The 22,560-nt window shown below is 37.2% G+C and overlaps 1 protein-coding gene across 1 annotated transcript; it reads right to left on the bottom strand.

Annotated features, from left to right (window-relative positions):
- Nucleotides 1-257: 257 nt before the first annotated feature.
- Nucleotides 258-17,749, bottom strand: LOC129280918 (carbohydrate sulfotransferase 15-like). The gene is made up of 8 exons (XM_054916906.2): nucleotides 17,666-17,749; nucleotides 15,557-15,949; nucleotides 13,403-13,646; nucleotides 12,228-12,374; nucleotides 8,039-8,192; nucleotides 4,164-4,302; nucleotides 2,898-3,060; nucleotides 258-1,054 (listed from the first exon to the last, which is right to left on the bottom strand). Exons 1-8 carry the CDS (start codon nucleotides 17,702-17,704, stop codon nucleotides 867-869), a joined length of 1,467 nt encoding a protein of 488 aa, XP_054772881.2. The 5' UTR covers nucleotides 17,705-17,749; the 3' UTR covers nucleotides 258-866.
- Between the last annotated feature and the right edge of the window lie 4,811 nt (nucleotides 17,750-22,560).

Genomic DNA, 22,560 nt, shown 5'->3' with positions numbered 1-22,560 from the left:
ATTTTTAAACGCAAACTTAAAAAGATGCTCATTTGTCAATACTCCACACCAACAAGTCAAGCTAACACATAACCTAAACTAAAACTACATAATAACTTAACCTTTAACTGCCAATAAATTTGTCAAACTTTACTTATAAAAAAAAACAACAACACTACAACATGATACAATACATTACGACCTGTGCACCTGCCATGTTCCTCCTTTCATTTGCACTTTTTATTTGCACCTCCCTTATCTCCCTCTTTCTTTCCTTTGCCACTTTTCCCTCCCTATTATGATTTTGTAAGTACTTTTTTTTTTGTGTTACCACTGTAATTATTATTATTTGAATTACTTTCTCTTATTTTTGTTGTCGCTTATTCGTTTTATTTTGATATTTGTGGATTACTTGTTTTAAGTCTGTCTTCTGTGTCCGTCTCGATTTTTGTATAGAGTTGTATATATAGTTTGTTTATAATTAGTATTGAAACTAAGTTTAGGGGCTTGCCTTCTCTACAAGCTTTTGCTTTTCTTGGCAAGTCCCTCCGTTCATTTCTTGTTTCTTTTCATTGATAATATTACTGAAACAAATTGTAGATTTGTTTAATTTATATTCAACATTTGTTACGAAATTTCATTGATTTGTCTGTATTATCGATTATATTGAATATGTATTGTTACTTTGATTATATTTTGAAAAAAATTGTTGAACGGAAATAAAATCTAAATCTAAAATCTAAATCTAAATCTAATACTTATTGGTTTTGTATAAACACCTATCTGGTGTTAGACCAAAAGGAAACTGGTGTTGTTTAACACATCTCTGGTGTGGACATATATAGATTCCGGGCTGGTGTTAAATCAACACCAGAGTTTTTTTCAGTTTAGCCGTTGTAATCAGGATAATTGTACTTCTCATCGCCCATGAGTTTGCCAAGTTCGACATTATATGGTCTGTAAAAGTCATTCAGAAGTTTCAGCGTCTCTGGTTTTGTCTGTTCGTGTTGCCTTTTGTTCTGGTTCCGGGGGCTCCTTTGTAGTATGGTATTCTCCTCTTCAACGCTCAGTTTCCCTGTGAGGGGGGGGGGGTGGAGGTGCACGCAAAGGGAAGGGTGTAAGTTTACATACAAAGAGCGTACTTGCAGGGATACGATTTCTTTGACAGAGAGTATACATGCAGAGATATGGCAAAATGAGATTGATACATGCATAGATATTTAGCTATTCCATTACCCTATCAGGACCCCCCCCCCCCCCGATAACTCCTACCTGACAAGTCCCCTGTAATAGGACACCTCCCACGGAGGGCAACTCCCCTGCAGGACGGGCCCCCTGGAGGAGGACAGCTCCCCTCAGGACAACTCCAGGAGGATGGGTACACCGGAGGACAACTCCCCCGATGAAAACTTCCCCAAAGGACAACTCTCAGAAGACAAGACGCCCGGAGGACAACACCTCTGGAGGTCAAACTCCCAGGTGGACAACTCCCCCCGGAGGACCAGACCCCCGAGGACAACTCCCCGGAAGACAAGACCCTAGGAGGACAACTTCCCCGGTTGACAACTCCCCGGAAGGATATGACAAAGTTCTCTCTCTATAATGCTTGTTCTAATGATAATTTCATTAAACAAAATGAGTTTTCACAGAATTCCCTACAGTATGATTCCATGAATTTCTTCCTACCGGGTACCCATACACTTCACTTGGATTGATAGTGGCAAATAAACGCCTTGTCAAAAGATGCAAGTGCTGCTGTGAGATTCGAACCCCGGACCTCGCGGTTCATGGTCTGGAGACCTTTTTTTTTCATTCTCATTTTATTTATTGGTTTGTGCAACATTTTTCATCACAAAAAATCTGGACAAGAAAATACATATCTAAAATTTGACATCAAGATAACATATACTTTTGTATATAAATCATCAAAAGTTATCATACACAAAATAATTGACAATTATAAGCGGTATTTTCTGTTACACAATAAATAGGATGGTTACAAGGGTCGTCACAAAAGCAAAGCCTGAAAACGTGACAGCCCCTTGAAAACGTGACAGCCAATACTTATAAATTCAGCCTCAAAACCGTGGTGTTGTTTTCCTTTGGCAAGGAATTTACCCACAATGTGCTGCACTCAACCCAGGTGAGATAAATGGGTACCCAACGGGATTATTCCTCGAATGCAAGCCCTGGAAACGACATTTTCGAGCTAGTACCGGGCTATAATGATAGTGCGCCTCGGAATGGTCGATAGATGGATCTATAACGAAAGGCTTAGTATTACCATTAGAGATTCCGTTCCACGACGTACGACGCATTCAAGAATGTACAAAGTAAATATTGTCAAATGCCCTTTATGTCAAAACACAACCAAGAAGTCTTTGTCGAAAATTGGGGTGAATCAAAACAGTAGTTTCGTCCTGGACTCCGGACAAACAACATTTTTTTGCAATATTTCGTCAGCTCCAAAACTTATGGACAAAGCTGCTGATCCGGATCACCATTTGTCGACAAAGACCTCCCAGTTGTTCATTGTCATCAAATTTGACGGACATTTTAAATACATTAACTGTGTTCTTGAATCCTTCCCCGTTGTGATTGCAAAAACTCTGTATTATTAGCTATCAGACCCAGTGGCGGATCCGGGGGGCACATCCGGCCCGTACCCCCCCCCCCCTCCCCTTTGAGAATCGTAAATATTTCCAATTTAAATATGCCGTCCACACACGAGTGCCCCCCCCCCTTTGAGAGTCAAAACAAATATTTTTATTGGGAATATGTCATTCCTACACATGTGTGGACCTTTTTTTTTTGCTTGTCAAATTTTCCTTGAAAAATGGGTCGCCCCCCCCCCCCTCCCTTTCAAAAATCCTGGACCCGCCCCTGATCAGACCAACCAATCGAGTATGTATACTCACGCAAATCAAGGAAGTCGATAAGATCCCTGTATGTCGTGACAGGGTCGGCTTGCCAATCCTCCAATCGTATCACTTTAAAATTGTCACGTGGGACTACTTTCATCCAATCACGGATGTACACATGGTACGCACCGACTTGCAGATTTGGGATGAAGTCATATGGCTAGCCGAGAAACAAAGAAGAATGCAAATATTAACAATAAAGATCGGTGATGAAATCCGGAAAACGCGAAATATAAAGTATACATGTTTTACGTCTGTCGGCTAAAACATCAAAGGAAATTGAACGACTTTCAATCTCTTGGCGGGTTTTTTCTATTTTATTATTTTACCTTCAAAAAATAAGATCAAAGAGCTAAAAGTCAAATTGACAAATCGAAAGCCTCCTTTTCATCTTAAAAATTGGCACATTATTGAATATTTCTCCAAATCTTAACACATTTTTTGTTTATTTCACACATCAGTAAAAAAAGAAGAATATTTGCATTACAAATTCATGATCGACAGACGAATGAGCGAAATTCCAAACAACGCATTAAAACGGGCCGGTTCATAAATAATAAAATGAAAAATTTGACTTAAGAATTATTTAATAAACTTCAAACATGCCCCCCCCCCCCTTCAAGGATATTTAATACTTACATTTTTGCATAAAATTTTTCCCAAATGCACCAAAGTGTGCACGAAATCCTTAAATTTCACCTTTTTTAATGCAAAATTGCCCCCATGACAAGCTCAGTCGCTTCGCTACCTCACAAAAAATTGGGCTTCTTGCCCCCCTCCCCAGGAAATATTTTCTGCATACGACCATGATCCTAATTTAATCCTAGAGAGGAGAGTTAACAGGCTGTAAAATATTTGGGGAGGGTACACTGTTAGAAAATTTATCCTTAAAATAAAAGAAGTTCCTGCAGCAGAGTCTCGAGAACACCTGTAATCTTACCAGATTGCGTAATCTTACAGGAAATTGGTATTTGGTGTATGGAACCTTACAAATTTCCTTAAATAAAACATCCTTTTCCCATTTTTAAACAGTCCTGTTCTGTTGAATTGCAGAAAAATTCCTGTTTTATGAATTTACAGAATGATTCTGTTATTGCTTTCTGCAAAATCTTTTTTTCTGTAAAATCACAGTTTTTTTTACAGTGTAGTACACTAAGTTTAAAAGAATAATTAACCAGAAATAAATGAGTTGTAAGAGGGGGTAACAAAGATTTTGAAATCAAAGATATGGTACAAACTGCATACAAAAGATGGTTCACTTACACAATCAGCAGCATATGCGCAGAACCGTAGATTGTGATCCTGAATACATTTTTGGAAACATTTGGTATAGAAAACGACTCTTTCGTGCCATTGGTCAGCGCTGCCGGGGTTATGTAAGTACCAATAAAACGAGTCAGCCCTGAAATATTGATAGGTTTAAGTGAGAGGACGCACGAGGGCGGGAAAGGGTAGATAGAAAGAAAACAAAGGATACAAGACGAAAAAAGGAAAGAGTGCAAAAAAAAAAAAAAATTTATAATGGTGGCGATGCTGACGATAATGATGATCACAACAGTAATATAAATGATTACTACTACTACTACTACTACTACTACTACTACTATTACTACTACTACTATTACTACTACTACTACTACTACTACTACTACTACTACTACTACTACTACTACTACTACTACTACTACTTCTACTACTACTACTTCTACTACTACTACTACTACTATACTACTCGAATGCTACTACTACTAATTATAATAATAATTATTATTATCATCATCATTATTATTATGATATTATTACCATTATAATTCATAATATATGTTGCATTGCATGTGGGTAATGAACATGACCAGATACAAGAAATTGAGGACTTGAGATTGTTTCAAGACTACAGGTTCGTATGCCCTTTATAAGACCCCTCACACCTGACCGAATGTAGGCGGATGAAGGGTGACGAGTAAATGCACGCGAATTCAACGAATTCAATAAAATTTCCGTCAAATCATGCGATCAGTAACTATATATTGTCAAAGTTTAAAGCAGAATGAAACCTTTGGAACAAGATAGCTTGTGTGAAAACAGAAAAATCAAAGAAACAGATCAACAAAAGTTTGAGAAAAATCGGACAAATAATGAGAAAGTTATGAACATTTGAATATTGCGATCACTAATGCAATGGAGATTCTCAAATTGGCAATGCGACAAAGATGTGTGATGTCACTTGTGAACAACTCTCCCATTACTCTAGTATTATTTCACTTAATAGATTACCTCTTTTATCACATATATCAGTAGATCATGTGTTCTTTCTATAGGAGGGCATGTAATACAGATTTTTAAAGAATACATCATGGATAAAGAGTTTGTATTACCATAAGAAAAAGCAAAAAGAAACATTTTGAGGGTATTTTTTTAGTCCATCAAAGGTAAAGTTGTTCACATGGGACATCCACTGATCTCTCCACTAATAGGGGAGAGATCAGTGGTGACATCACACATCCTTGTTGCATTGCCAATAGGAGGATCTCCAAAGCATTAGTGATTGCAATATTCAAATGCTCATAACTTTCTCATTATTTGTCTGATTTTTCTCTGACTTGCTTTGTTCTTATTCTTTGATTTTTCTGTTTCGACACAAGTCTACTTGTTCCAAAGGTTTCATTCCCCTATAACAACGAACGGTAAGCGACGGATAAATATGACATGCGAAGAATATCGATTTTTCGCTTCCCCTCTTTGAGTAAATTGGGACCTTTCGCAATCCTCACGGACGCTAATATTAGGGTCCCCTAACACAAAAGTTAACGCTTAATCATACACTTGATTTTTAAGATTGAATGTGCATTATAGTCAATATAGAATCAAACGTAGAAAACTGCTCTACAATCAATGCTAAACTTTGTGTTACAGGGGGGTTACAGGCCCTACAGATCTGCTTTTCGTGTGCAAAATCCTTTTCTGCGACACTCGCACCATACATAGCATGTATATTACGACTGATGGTTTGAGATATTCGAAATGAAGACCTAAAATAGATTATGACATGGATAAGAAAGTGGTTTTTCAAACAAATCGAGTACATATTGAGTGAGGAAAAACTTACTGAATGAAGGCTTAGATATAGATCATTACAGTCCATCGAATCGATATTACATTTAATGTGGATTATTGGTGTATCACTGGCAATTGATTTCATGGGTCAGATCAACCTCTCCAGCCGAACATTTCGCGTGAGTTGATATGTGCACACCATTATGTAATACATTTGAACTCGTTTCTTTTTGTTTCTTTTGTTTCTTTTGTTTATTCCTTCTACACAAACGATATGCCTCTCGCACACGATGTAATGGGCATTATGTTTTACTTCCCCCAGAAATGGGGATTAGATTCAAATTCCGGGGGGACCACTTCCATTAATGAGTGGATACCAGGCACGACCATGGGGTTTCGAAAAATACCCTAAACAAGCTGGGAAGTAATTCTTTTCCAGATTATGAAAATGCATCTCTTAACAAGAATTTGGCTTGTGAAACCCTACAAGTATTGGATATCCCTTTTTTGTCAGCATTTTAAACATCGTTTTGACACCCTTATAACGTTACATAGGCCTATACGTAACGTACCTGCCCACTCTGTCCCCTTTTACGCGTGGTCGCTCCTGGGATCCACTAATCAATGGAAGTGGGCCCCCCCGGGCGGCCTCTCGAGCTCTAGGAGGAGTCAAATGTGGCTTTGGAAAGTCGTCCTCAATGAGATATATCGCTGTTACCATAGTAGCAACCAAAATTTTGCACACGAAACGCATATTGAATGTTTCCGTCGCAGATGCGAAACGAAAAAAAAATCTCATGTCACACAATTTGCATTGCAAGACGACCATGATGACGGGCCCAAAAAGTCTCTTCCAAAATCAACTAACGTCGTAAATAAGCGTGCGCGTCCTCAAACGAAAGGTCCGGAATGCCGAAGGCGAGCGAAGGGTTGATATAACTCAATAAGATGAACGAACTGTGAGCAATGGTTTGATATGGCGTGCGATGAGAAACGAAGACGAGGGAATAGATCGGGCGTTCTTGTACGTTTGTGTAATTGTGTTGCTTCGTTAATGGTTCTTTCAAGATCGGTCCACTTTGGCAAAAGCGCGATGAGGGACTATGCGCGACAATAACACACGAAAGATAAACCAACGATTACCGCAGACTAAATAAGAGATGTGAATTCAAACAGATGCAAACGATTTTTCAAATCGTCGGGAAATTTCAAACATGTTCAAAATTTCCGCGCGAATTTGAATAATCTTAGCTGTTAGTTCAGAAGGTGTACGAACCTAAACACGAAGGTGAATATGATTTTATTATCAGTTACCATTGAAAACGATTTTTTTTTAAATGCCTTTCGCCAGCCATCGCAAGGCATAATTTCAGGCAATTCGGTTAATAGGTGTGAGGGGGCCTTAAAGCCCGGCGCACATCATGCGATCCAAATTTCAAAGAAATTGTACGAAAATTTGATATGGACATTCCAAACAATAAAATCGTAGCGATCAGAGTTCAGAATAAGTGTTATATAGGACAACTGATATCGAAATTCAGTCTAGTTCGAGCCTCCCTGTACACTCTTAAAATAGTTGCGCAAAAATGCCCAACTTTTAACCAACCATGTGCAAAATACTGTCCACACAACTATTGGTTAAAATCTGTCCAAGTTGGGTAATAAAAATGAATAATTGGGTAATAAATTTGCTCGGTTTGATAATAATTGCCCAGCGTATATATGTTTTACCAACATGCATTACCCAACACAGTGGACAGTATGTTGCCCAATATTTCAAGTGTGTAGGAATAAAAGCAAATTCAAATGCAAATCGTAATGACGCCATCAACGGCTGCGACTTGAGGCCGATTTGGACTTTACTCCGACCAAAGAGCTTGCAGCAAAGCAAAATTATGGTTTTATCATTCCTAACATTATGCAGAACTTAAAGTGAAATAATCGTACTTCTGAGAACTTTCACATTTAATGCAAAATGCGATTTGTCAAAAAATCGCGTCACATCGGATCCATAGTGTGCGCTGGGCTTAAGAAATTTAAATATAATATGCACTTCTAAAATGGGCGAGTTACAAAAACGTTACCGTTTAGTTGGATTGCGTATCATTAGTATAAACTTCGCGTTGGGTTGCAGAGCATGCATAAGATCAGCGTTGGTGTATGGTGGCTCGGCTGCATACGGGAAAGTCTCTATCCATCCTCTTCCAATTGAGTAGGCAGTGGATACCGAAGCTTCACCTGAAAAAGGGATTTTTTTTTTTAGGGGAATCCAAACCAAATTCAACAAAAGATATCTTTATATGAAAAAAGAAAAATAAAAATCAGACAAGAAGTTTGAACAATATGGGACAACGATAAGAAAATGAGAGGGCTTTTTAGTTGTATAAAAAAACTGGTAATATACCTATGAAGACTTCAAATTGGCCGCATTGGTGATGTCATAGTGAGTGGCGTAACTACGGGGGCATGTCCCCCCCCCCCCCCTCCCCGGCTGACAAAAACAACAACAACGGGGCAAAACGAGAAAAAAAGGGAGAAAGAAAGAGAAACGTAGTGGGGGGAATAAATTATAAGAGATATTTTTTCATAATTTTATGAAACATATTTTTTTAGGGACTATGTGTTCATCACTCCTGGTGCTCGCGTTTTTTTTTAATGAGATAAATAATCCTGTTCAAGAGGATTCAATGGCACTATATCATGCCGTCCTCAATCAATATACCCCAAATGTTTTTCCTCGTACTTCGAGCTTTTCTTAAAGTATTTAGTGACACGCCCTTCTTTTTCACGACTACTTGAAGCGATTGCCACCTTTTAAGTTCTGAATAAAAAACAACATTTTTCACTCAGCGCTTCAAGTTCACATTAGTGGATTGGTGAAATATGTATGAATTTCTAAAAACAGTCCTTTTACTGTCCCTCTTTTCCTGTGTGAAATATCGCGATTCACGCTCACATCATTTGGTTAGTGACATTTGTACGGTCTTATTAGATTGCCATTCTTCAGGTCGTAGTATGAAGCCGCACTTCGCGCTCGCAATATTTGATTAGTGCGATACATATCACATTCATGATTACAAAAAGTGCTCCATATTTTTAGTTGTAATAATAAAAGATATCGCGCTTCGCGCTCACATCATTTGATAAGTGAAATAAATGTATGTAGGCCTATGGTCTCAATGAATTTGTACAAACAATTATTCTTAGATTGCCCCTCTTCAGGTCTAATTGTCACAAATTTTCGCGCGCTCGGATCGTTTTGTTAGTGACATTTGTATGGTCTTGATAAATTCCTAGAAACAATCCTTAGATTCCCCCTCTTCAGGTCGTAATATCAAAAATTTAAGCAGCGCTTCGCGCTTGCAATATTTGATTAGTGAGATACGTATTACATTCATGATTACAAAAATTGCTCCATATTTTAAGTTTTAATTCTATAAAAAAATTAAAAAAATTAAAAAAAGCTCTCGCTATAGGCGCTTGCATTAGTTGATTATGGTGAGATACGTGTGATTTTCATGAATTATTAAAAAATAGTTCTTAAATTGTCCCTTTCGGCCAGGGGTGAATATATACACAAATTTCAACTCGCACTTCGCGCTCCCATTGTTTGTTTAGTGAGATATTGAGCGCGCTTCGCGCACACACTAGTAAGTGACTACAAATTTTTGCTGGTCCCCCCAATGCCGAGACCCAAGGTACGCCACTGGTCATAGTGGTCGACAAGGGCTACTCTTCTATTTACTTCAATACATAAAATAGTTAAGATATCTTTTTTTTCAAATGTTTTACTTCAAATTATATATTTCTTTCATGAGGACATACAACAATATCTGTGTTTTATTTTGATTAATGCCCCAGGAGAATATGTTCTAAAGGGAAAACCACACATCCCTTATAATCAGCCATGGCCTATGGGGAAAATTGCCTCTACCACTTGCCATAATCTACTAATCAGTTGACAATTCTAAGTTTACATAGTCTTTGGGATCTCAACTTTAAAACGGCCAAAACTTTTTTTCTTATTCAATTATTGCTTGTCCGATTTCTTTCAAACTTTCACCATTCTGTCTACTTTTTTCTCCTCTCTCTTAAAGCATTTTATGACCAAGGTTGCATTACATTTCAAGAGTCGACCCGTCTCTGGTAGATAAGACAAACATCGTCATCCAAGAGAAGAGGTGCTTGACATTATACTCTAAAGTAAATATATCATGATTAACACAAAAGAGTGGTAACCTGTACTCCGTGAATTATGATTGATGGACCAACATGAAAAAACAAAGCACTGAAAATGTCATCAAATTCGGATGAATTTGGGTTAAATACCGAAATTGCGTACCACCAAAGTGATGTCAAATTGCCATCTTTTTATTTTAATTGAATTTTTCAGATAATATCGCTCCATTTATGTAAAACTATATATCATTAACTACTGATTTTGATTATCAACGCTTTGTTAAAAGATAAATATTTTAATTCACATATAGTATGATTCATGAAAGAATTAAAAAAATTAAGTTGTCATATCATACCCCTTTCATAAACCCATCCTCCAATTAGCCGCCTAAGAGTAATGCGGATAATTCAATAAAAATTGCGTTCACAAACTCCGAAAATAATCCGCACTATTTTTACGAGCGCCCGTCCTAAAAAAGGCGGATAATATTCATGGCAACCACACACACCCCCTCCGATGCGGTTGTGTTGGAAAAGGGTGACCTTGTGACCGCACCATGGCAATTATCCGCATTACTTTTGAAATGCGTTCATAAAGTCAAAATCTGGTCCCGATGCCGCTATTATGCGGATAATTGCAGCATCAAAATAATGCGGATATATAACTCTGGTCCTCCTCCGATTTTACGACCAAATTATGCTGCTATTAGCCGCATAATTGGGTTTATGAAAGGGGTAATCATGATAATGAAATGATTGAAATCACAAACTATCAAATTCATGTACTTAAATAAATTTTTATCTGTTTTTATGACATTTTCTGTGCTTTGCTTTTCTAATTTATACTATTTTCATTCAAAAATACTATAATATTTATCCTAGAGTAAACTAGGCCAAGGGCACGGTGTGATTGACCACGATATATATATATATATATATATATATATATATATATATATTTTTTTTTTTTTTTTTTTTTTTTTTTACAAGTGCACACCTAGTTACCAATAATGCATATATCATTTCCATTTATTTGAAAGCAGGATAAAAGAGCATTGTAGATTAAATGCCTTGCTCACGGGCATAGGTGCCGCGGCCGGGGATCGAACCCCGGACTTTCCATGTATAGTCAGGCGCCTTAGACCACTCGGCCACGGCACCTCCACATGATATGATCACCCTACGATCACACTACGATCGCACTACGATCATCGTGCGATGATCGGAGAACACGTGAAAACCGAGCATAATTACGAAGCCTTCAATCATAAGTATTTTTGTATTCCAAACCTATATACACTAAAAACGAATGTTAAATTCTTAAAATAAAATTTGAATGTTTTTCTTTCGCTTTATATGTCAACTTGACGATATAAAATTTCGCTCTGTTGACTTAAAACGTTTCATAATGTCAACTCGGCGAGATAACTTATCTCGCAATGTATGTCAACTTGGCGAGATAAGTTATCTTACCATCTCTATAGTCTGCAGGCACAGACCGTGATTGAAACTTTGATCAACAAGTGTGTCTCCACGCAAAGACTAGCACATACAAAACTTGCCGTTTCAAGGGCCTTTAGTACACAAGGCATGAGTGGGCTGCAATTCAGACCCTTTACTCGAGTGAAGGGTTTGCACAGTAGACTACCATCTCTACAAGTTGATGGCACTTTAAAGCTGCCCTAATAATCAAGTTTTGGGGAGTTTTCACCGCAATTTTGGGAAAATGTGCATTAGTTTAATTGTTTTTACATTATAGAGCATGAAAAACTATTTTAAAAAATCGAACAGAAAACATTTCCAAAATATTTCAGAATTTAACATCCGTATTCAGTGTAGGCCTGGAATACAAAAATACTTAAAGTGGAAGGTTTCATAAATGCCACGTTTTCATTTTGGTCCATGATCATCGTAGGGAAAATCGTAGGGTAATCGTAAGTGATCACGTCACGACCAATAACGTCGTAGCCTTGCCAATGACTTAATTTTTCCCCGACTTCGCGCGTGCAACGCTCTGTACTGCATAATAATTAACTAGTATTCGGAATAAAAACTTGAACTGTTACAAGAAAAGAAAATGGACTATATACTCACCGAAAACTTTAGGATAGTAATCTGTTCGTTCTTTGGTCGCGATCTTGGTCTTGATTAGTTCTGGTACAACTGATGCTTTATAGAAATTAAGGCACCATTCAAAGGAACTGTCATCCTTCCCGCCAGTGTGATTGCGGGCTTGAAGTACTAAAATGATTAGGAAAGAGGGTTGCAATTTATTTATTATTATTATTTTTTTTCATTTTTACCTTGTACCTTGTGGCGGTTTACCCGCGAAGTCTTCCGTCAGGAAGTATTACTCGTGCATGCAGATGAGAGTGGTGGTATTATTTCCGAGTTTTAGGTTTTTATTTTTTAATCTATTTGTTCACTTATTTTCTTTACTTTATTCATCTATTTATTTATTCATTCATTCATTAGTTCATTCCTTCGTAATCTAGTCTTCTTTTATATAGTAAGGTGGCCCCATCCATGACATCAATCAGAAATTGGTATGCTGTGTTCCTTGGAGGCCTTACAATAATAAATGTAGCAAACATTTGGAAAATAAACAATGTCAAACGACCACAGATTTAATATCGCAAGTAAAAAAATCATGTAGATATCATTAGGAAGGGAAAAATAAATTTAGACAAATAAATGATTTATTTTTCACTTTTTCTACAGCCCGACTGTAAGGTTGTGCAAAGAATATCGATAATAATTATATGAAAGACATACGCCATGGCTACACACATCCATCAAAATAATTGAAATATGGTAATTTTTTTAAACAAGTGCACACCTTGTTACCAAGAATGCGTACACCATTTTCATTTATTTGAATGCAGGATAAAAGAGCATTGCCGAGTATATGCCCTGCTCGCGGGCATATAGGTGCCGCGGCCGGGAATCGCCAAGAACCTCGACTTTCCATGTACAGTCAGGCGCCTTAGTCCACTCGGCCAAGCCACCTCCACCTTCACCTTCATCCATAGGCGGCGGAAGCGGGGGGACGGGGGGACCTGTCCCCCCCCCCCCCTAAATTTCATTTTGATAACCTTTTTTTTTTTTTTTTTTTGCTTGTCAAAAATGTTTGGGTCGTCCCCCTTTAAAAAATTTGGCTGATTGATGACCCTTTTTTTTTTTTTTTTTGCTTGTCAAAAATTCTTGTGGTCCCCCTAAATTTTTGGGCTTCCGCCGCCAATGCCTTCATCTCCATTATAATGACTTACTTTCAGTCCTGTGTATCGGAATAAAAGTATAGCCATTTCGTCTGGGTCCCCACCAGTGGGGTTCTTTGGGGACCTTTGATAGAACATCAGGGTGAGCGATAATCTTGTCCCAAATTTCCGATGTCCCAGATTTGTACATCCCAAGAACGTAGAAGTAAGGGAGACAGTTCAGGTCCGTCTGGCCCCTCAACCAACAAGGATTTTTGAAGTTTTCCAGGAAGTGTAGCGGAATCTTTTCAAAGGGCTGAAAAGAGAAATTAAAAAAATATATATATATAGCGAAGTCTGTCTTTCAACCAGGTGGCCGGCCGGCCGGGGTCTGGTTTGTGTTTCATAGGTTCCAAAAAAAATGCTCCGGCGATAATTGCTCCGCTCTAAATTCCACACACTAATCGAACGACCAACTTCAACCCTGGGTTTAACACTATAACCTATACCCTAAACGTAATCTTTGGCCTAAACATTAAACCCTACTGAGTAACTTTAGCCCGGAGCAATTGTTGCAGGAGTAAGTGTCGTGTCACCGTTAAATGAAGCTGTTCTTAAGCTATGAGTGGCTATATACTAATGACTGGTGACCCTTTCTTGTGCGCTAAATCAACATCAATTAATATTACTTACCACAAGAAAGGATACTAGTCGTTCGTAAAGTCTCTCGTAACTTACAAAGAGCTTTATCAAACACCCACCCGATTCATAATAAAATTACAACTATGCTAATTCTGCCATTATGACAACTATACCATGGTAACACGGTTCATCAGCCAGTCACAAAGTTTCCCATGCACGGTTAAAATAATGACAAAATTACACTAGTTGTAGCTCTTTTTTAAATGAATGACCCATGATGCGAGGTACTAGAAAATTCAAATATATATAATTATGTATATGTATATATACGATTTATTTTTCATTTTAATGTTTTCTTTTGAACAATCGTTTTTCATGCCTATCAAAAACTAAAGAAAATCTTTAGAAAAGTTGTTAGTTTTTTCTGTCGTCTCCCTAACATACCTATTATGAAATATTTTTATTTGTCCCTGCTAATGAGAACAGCGCCAATGCACTCCACATACACATTTCATTTCATTTCTTCCATTTATTTCAACATTATCAACAAAGAAAATACAGTTTGAACATATCAAAATCATTACGAAAAATTTCATATTCAACATTAAAGCTATCTTGTGGAAAAGGGAAAACTTGAGAAGAAAAGATTTGATTATATCCTTGACATATATAACGAACAGGAGAGGGCCCAAGACAGATCCTTGAGGGACACCGCAGTTGAGATGCTGTATCATTGCTGTTCATAATTATTTCAAATATAAAATATAAACAACCATGATGCAGACAATACACGATGCAAAACAGCGCGAAGTGGGACACAAAAAAGTTTTTCAGTTAAGCTTTTAGATAGTAGGCCTGACGATTAAATTTGAAAAATAAGCTTGAAATTACAACAAATATCAGGGCAGCTGACCAGATACCCAGGGAGCACAAAAGCCCCCACCAGTGTTGAAAATGCTACAAACATGGATAACCAAACCGGGACCGGGAGGGAGAGGGGCATAGGGTAATCATCCTCTAGACATTTTGTAAACTTACATTTCTTCACTGAAAATTGTCACAAAATGTACCAAAAGTAGGGCGGAATCATTTAATTCCCCTTTGGAAAATGCAAAAGCGCCTCCATAATAATTTCTTCTTTTTCTTAAATGAGAAGCAGATACCCCATGTCGGTATACTGGGACGGACGTATAGTCAGGGTTGTCATCTGCGCCCTTTTTTACAGGATACCCAACTGCTGTAGGATCGGTGTAAAAATGGCAGAGGTAAAATGCCATTAAAAATGCCTTTGCCATTTTTACCTCTGCCATTTTTGTTTCTGCTGTTTTTACCTCTGCCATTTTTGCCTCTGCCATTATGCCTCTGCCATTTTGCCTCTGCCATTTTGTCTCTGCCATTTTGCCTCTGCCATCTTTACCTCTGCCATTTTTCACATCGGCCATTTTGTCTCGGCCATTTTTACCTCGGCCATTTTTTTACCTGGCACCATGATTACGTGGTTTAGGTATAAAGAATAGAATGGTCCAATTACATGCTCTTTTATCTGCATTGAGAGTATCTTAAGGGTGCAGGATTACAGCTTACCTCTGGAGCCGATGATACCAGTTCTCGTGTCGCTCCCGGCATCATGGGCCACTTGCAAGAGCTGCCCCGACAGTTCCCCTCACTGTCCGTCCAAAACAGATCGGTGTAATTGGCTGGTGTGGCTTTCTGATAGGAAATCGTGTAATTCGGTCCCGGGTTCGGGTTCGGTTTCCCTGCATCATGAAGAGGATCCGAAGCACCGGCTTTGGACTCGTTACGTTTGATCTCATCACTGTCAATCTGTTGCAGCTTCGCTGATTCGGCACGTGTTGGCTTGTTGCCGGTACGGTTCAATCCTGCAGAATGCGACACACATGTTCGTGAAGGTGATACGTAGTTGTAATAGACACACACAAGCATGGGTTGAGCTATCAAGAAGTATATCACGACACTCTGAAAAATAAATTAAAGGGGGAAAATGATGGTAGAATTAATGAAAATTTACTCATTTTTATACACGGGCACTGAAATGGAAAATAGCTTTTTCTATAGAAATTTTCAACAACATTATGAATTTATGATATATACATGCACAGTATAAACGTTGTTTAAAATTTCCTACAATGCTGCTTACCATAATTATGAACCTTACAGTATCTGTATCACAGTTTATATAACCATGTATAATATTGAGAATATGATATGAAAAATAATATTGTTTCATATCTTAAACACTTGTTTTAACCGTTTAGATAACTACACTCTAAAATGTCATATCAACATTTAAAAGGTCGGAGTGACAACCTTTTTCTAGGATGTTGCATTTACCACTTTGAATTGTTCGTCTCAACACTCAAAGGTCAAGTCCACCCCAGTAATATGTTGATTTAAATAAATAGAGAAAAATCAAACTAGCATAACGCTGAAAATTTCATCAAAATCGGATGTAAAATAAGAAAGTTATGACATTTTAAAGTTTCACTTATTTTTCACAAAACAGTGATTATTATGCACTACTCAGTAACATGCAAAATAATGAGACAGATGATGATTTCCCTCACTCACTATTTCTTTTGTTTTTTATTGTTTGAATTATATAAAATATTTCATTTTTTACAGATTTGACAATAAGGACCAATAAGACTGAACCATACAGGATTAAACAATGCTAATTCCATATGTTCAGGAAGGGATTAATCGTTGTTTAATTCGACAATTAGGAAAAAATTAGAATATTTCATATTCCATATAATAACATACAAAAGAAATAGTGAGTGGATGATGACATCAGTCTCCTCATTTGCATACCGACCAGGATGTGCATGTAACTGTTTTGTGAAATTAAGCGAATCTTTCTTATTTTCCATCCGATTGTAATGAATTTTTTTCCCTCTTTATTCAAATCAACTTTTTGGGGGTGGACTTGTCTTATAAGTTGTTGGGTTCGGCTTAATGCAAGGTTAAATATAACATAAGGACAAGACTGTCACTCCTCCAGCCTTTTAAGTGTTTATTTAACCTTTAATTTTTAGAGTGTATGAAGGAACAGTAAACAGCATTGTATAGAAACTTTAAACAACATTTTGACTGTGTGTTCAGAAGTGCGAAATATATAGAGGAGAGCAAGTCTGCATGGAAAAAAGAAGACATGCAGGAGGAAGCAGAAACAGAATTATGTACACTGTTAAAAATAATTTAAACAACGCTGTTTACTAAGTGAATCCTACAGTTGTTTAAAAAATTTAAGCAAGTGTTTAAAATATCTTAAACAACAAACTTTAAATTCAAATCTGTAACTATCAATAATTTAAGCATGGTTTTTTCAAGATTGTAAACTCTTGTTTAAACTGTTTAAACAACTACTGTTCGATTCACATATAGTAAGTTTAAATTATTTGTAACAGTGCAAGGCTGCAAAGTTGAAGGTACACAGTATATAAAAAGTTTTAAAAGGCTGTACAAATTTGAAATCCAACGCTGTAAAGAACTTTTCCTAGTTAATCATGCTTTATTTATTGAATATTAAATATCAAACATTAAACGTTGTTGTTTAAAGTGTTAAACAACTGCTTTTGTAAACACCGTTTGTAAGAAAGAAAAAGGCAAACCTTGAGAAAAAAATGAAAGCAAATGAAATCTGTAGGTATAGGCCTATTCATTAGTACTTACTCTAGAACTCAACCGCGGGTCAAATCGTTTCCAACTCATCTCTGATCACGTCTTGCTTCTATACTAATATACCGGTTACTATATAACATCGATCGTGTCCACGTCACCACGATTGCCATCCACAAACAAGGGATTTTTTCCGCGGTTGTTCGGGACGGGGAGGGGGGAGCAGCAGGGGCTTGGGGACGATTTTTAAAAAGGGGGTGTCGGTTTACTTAATAAATATCATTATAATCAATCCACTCATCTTCAAGATTGTACACAAAGAGCGGCTAGCAATTTCTCTACATCACTACTTCAAAAGTTATTACCCAGTAAAAACGCTGTTTATACAACACTCAATATAATTGTTAAACAGTTTAAGCAACCGTGTTTCATTTATTGATATATATTGAAAATTAAACTTTGTTGTGTAAGATTTTCAACAGCCTTGTATAAACCATTTGTACAACACTTGTAAGGTTCATAACAGCGTTGTAAAAAAAAATTAACAGCGTTTTCACTTTAGTGTTTATTTCCATATGAAACAATGTTATAAATCAATCAATAATTTAAATATTCAAAGTACTGTTTAAAGTAAATTTGTGACCGTGGTATTCACGTGGATATGGACTCGGGCATCTATCTTGTCATTTCTAAGTCAGTTGCTCCCGAAAAGTGTGGATTGTGGAGAATTTACTTTAAAGATAGACAGAACAGATTACCCTTACTTGCTCAAGGTTTGAGAACGAGAGGTGTAAACATGGGAACATACCCATCTTTGAGACGAACGCCTTCTTAAAGGAGAGGAGTGAAAATCTACACTGATAATTACAGTAAGGGATATCCCATTATGAGTGACGAATTAAGTGATTGCACATGAGTTAGAGGAGAGGAAATGTATAAAGTGAAAGGGAAAATAATGAGGCAAAGAGTGTATATACCGGTCAATATCATTATTCGACCAAAATACCCTTCCCCGGAACAATTATTGCAACAAATGGTTTTTCAACGGTTTTTTGTCTCACCTGCATATAGCAGAGTGAGACTATAGGCGCCGCTTTTCCGACGGCGACGGCGGTGGCGGCTGCGTCAACACCAAATCTTAACCGAAGGTTAAATTTTTGAAATGACAGCATAACTTAGGCTGCGTTTATCCGACCTCAAGCCAGAATCGTGATTTGAATCATGATTGGAATCATGATTCAAATCACAAACATGAATCACAATTACTACAGAATCAGGGTTTAGACGACCTTCGTTCCAACGCTGTTTCTCCTCGGATTCGGACCGATCCAGTGCGCATCACTGTGCGCAGTTTGACCCAGGAAGTATAGGTCAACGTTGGACACTTAATTGGAGGTCGGCGACGTACATGTGATGTGACAACGTGGGGCGCGCGCCTTGGCAAGAACCGGAAATAGCTCGACACAATGACGTCATATAATCATGATTCAAATCACGATATCGTTTATCCGAACATTTTCGTACGTGATTCTGCAGAAACGTCTTTCCAAACGCCCTTTTTTTCGTAGTTCATGTTTGTGATTCTAATCATGATTATATTCAATTTCGACTAAACGCAATCGTGATTCTGCAGAATCGTGATTTGAATCATGATTGGAATCATGATTATAGGGTAAAAAAGTGGCGGATAAACGCACCCTAAGAAAGTATATAGACCTAGTTCATAAAACTTGACCAAAAAGTTAATCAAGTATTACTAAACATTCTGCCGGAGTTTCAAGTCACATGATCAAGGTCAAAGGTCATTTAGGGCCAAGTTGGGGGTATCTGTTGAATCACCATCATAACTTTGAAAGTTTATGGATCTGATTCATGAAACTTGGACATAAGAGTAATCAAGTATCACTGAACATCCTGTGCGAGGTTCAGGTCACATGACTAAGGTCAAATGTCAATTAACTTTGGCCATGTTGGGGGTGTCTGTTGAATTACCATCATAACTTTGAAAGTTTATGGATCTGATTCATGAAACTTGGACATAAGAGTAATCAAGTATCACTAAACATCCTGTGCGAGTTTCAGGTCACATGATCAAGGTCAAAGGTCATTTAAGGTAAATGAACTTTGGCCATTTTGGGGGTATTATTTTGTTGAATAACCATCATAACTCTGAAAGTGTATGGATCTATAATTCATAAAACTCGGGCATAAGAGTATATAATCAAGTATCACTGATATCGTGCGAGTTTCAGGTCACATGACCAAAGTCAAAGGTCATTGAACTTTGACCATTTTGGAGGTAATTATTAAATTGCTGTCATACCTTTCAAAGTTTATAGATATAGGGGTAATCAAGTACTAGTATCAATGACAAGTCTTGGGTCGCATGATCAAGGTCAAATGTCATTTTATTGTCAATGAACGTATGTATTGTATCATAAATGAATGGTGTTTTTGTGAATAATTATTTCATAGTAGTTTTCAAAGTCAGCACTGCTGCTATACACTATAAAAACTCTGTTTACAATTTTAAGCACGTTGTTTAAGCCCGTCACTCTAACAACTACTGTTTAAACTTTTTAAACAAATGTTTAGACTTTTTAAACAACTGTTTAAACTTTTTAAACAAGTTGTTTAAAAAGTTTAAACAACCTGTCCTTAGAGTGACAGGCTAAAAAAACGTGCTATTTTTTTTTTTACTGTGAATTGAAATCGCGTGATGCAGGTGAGACTACTATTTGACCTCCAGAATAACATACTAAAAATATACCAAAATCCCCATCCGGTAAAGGGGTTATTTTTAAGATGGCCGCCATTCACTGCAATGGATACAACTCACTCATTATCGACCCTATAATCTTATTTCGGTTTATATTCCATGGTTTATAGGAGGTAAAATAATTTTTGATACAGGCTATAGAGTGAATATAAGCACTCCGGGGTACCTGGAAAATCCAAGATGGTGCCCAAAATGGCTGCCCTAGGCTACAAATACACTATCCATCTGTTACTTTGGTTTCTATTAATGGTTTTAAGGGTGAAGTAGTATATTGGAACAAGTTAAAAGGGCAGTCAGTGGTCTGGTGGGTCCAAAAATTCCAGATGGCTTCTAAAATGGAGATTAAAATTGCTGTTGATACTTAAAATCGATACAGTTCATGTCATATCCACCTGGAAGATATGATTTTGATATCTAGAAGATGGTTTCAATGGTCACATAGTTGTTAATTCTATACCGCTTTTGGCGGTAGTCTACCGCTTTTTAAACATTTTGACCGCCTACCGATTTTTCTTGTCATTTCCAAAGAAACTACCGCTTTTGATGGGAATCTTTCCAATATTACCAAAATGGACGGTTTGATGTTACGAAACATAGGCGGGGGAGGGGGGACGGGGGGTCCTGTCCCCCCCCCCTAGATTTGAGGTGGGGGGACGGTCCCCCCCCCCCCTAATTTTTTTTTTGCTTGTCAACAAATTTTGGTGGTCCCCCTAGATTTTGGTTGATAACTTTTTTTTTGCTTGTCAATTTTGTTTCCTGCGTCCCTCCCTAAATTCAGGTGGACCCCCTCCTAAAAATTTTGTGGTCCCCCCCTATAATTTTGGTTGATAACCTTTTTTTTTCTTTTTTTTTTGCTTGTCAAATTTTTTACCTGCATGTGTCCATCCCAAAGTTTCAGATGGACCCCCCTAAATTTGTTTGCTTCCGCCGCCAATGTTACGAAATTTACCTTATCATGCCGTCAATACACGTAAAATGCAAATTTCATATTATACACAACAACAAAAAAGTAAGTCCCCCCTTAAACAAACATCCATAATTTCCGAACTACTGCATAATTTAAATTTGGTGGCAAAGCTGTTACAAAATGTTTAAATGTATCCGTGTTATTTCATAGACTAAATTAATGTGCGATGAAAATGAGAAATGTTATAGCAGGGTCAATGTTATTTCGCCTTTTTCCCTTGACACAGCGTAAAAATAAGCATTTCTGCGCAAACACATTTCTGTGAGCACTACAAAAATGGACAGTGCTCACTCAAGTGAAACATTCTGTCAAAACTTTTAGCTTTCATTGGATAGGTGAGACCCAAGCCAAATTATGTTAAATAATATTTATTATCCACATATTGCCGGTATATTTTTCAATTCCCAAGACTTTTCAAAGTGTAAACTTTTTATACGCACTGTATAAAATGTATAGAATTGGGTATTGTAATACAAAAATAATTCAGGAATTATTATTGACTATACACAACTTGAAAAGTTTGATGGTCGTCTCACATTATTTTGTAAGATTTCTTCAAAGCATTCGACAGTCTTGAATTTTAAAAAAATGAATGTTTAGAAAAAAATGTGGTTTCAAACTAATGTTCAGAAAATGGCTTTCAATTCTGTATACATCGAATTGCGTTCTTTTAAATGGATATTTACAGAAACATTTACCCCATCACTATATGTGGATAAGGCAAGGTTGTCCGTTGCCCGCTTTACTTTTTATATATAGCTGTTGAGTTTGTCAGCAACAAAATCAGAAGTGATAAAAACATAAAGGGAATCTGTGTTGGAGAAAAAATTACAGAAATAAAGTTATGTCAGTATGTGCTGACGACATGACACCTTTTTATGCAAAATCATTATTCAGGAAATAAGGCTATATTGAGCAAAATAAATTTTGGAAAAGTTTCAGGTGTTTTTTTTAACAAGGAAAAAAAAACACGTGTCGTGTGGGTGGGGACATAGGCGGCGGAAGCGGGGGACGTGTCCCCCCTAAATTTGAGGTGGGGGACGATCCCCCTCTAAATTTATTGTTGATAACCTTTTTTTTTGGGGGGGGCTTGTCAATTTTGTTTCTTGCGTCCCCCCTAAAATTTTTGGTTGAAACCTGAATTTTTTATTTTTTTTTGCTTGTCAAAAGATTTTGGTGGTCCCCCCTAAAATTTTTGGCTTC

The sequence above is a fragment of the Lytechinus pictus genome, chromosome 17 (assembly GCF_037042905.1).
Source record: "Lytechinus pictus isolate F3 Inbred chromosome 17, Lp3.0, whole genome shotgun sequence".
Taxonomy (NCBI): Eukaryota; Metazoa; Echinodermata; class Echinoidea; order Temnopleuroida; family Toxopneustidae; genus Lytechinus; species Lytechinus pictus.
The sequence above is the reverse complement of the archived record's forward strand: the minus strand, read 5'-3'. Positions and strand labels throughout refer to the sequence as shown.

Excerpts from the sequence above, each read along its gene's own strand:
- LOC129280918 (XM_054916906.2), bottom strand. The coding sequence starts at position 17,704 with ATGAGTTGGAAACGATTTGACCCGCGGTTGAGTTCTAGA. Across the intron at positions 15,950-17,665 it reads ACCCGCGGTTGAGTTCTAGA|AGTGTCGTGATATACTTCTT; the intron begins GTAAGTACTAAT and ends TTTATTTTTCAG. Across the intron at positions 4,303-8,038 it reads ATACGCAATCCAACTAAACG|GGCTGACTCGTTTTATTGGT; the intron begins GTAACGTTTTTG and ends TCAATATTTCAG.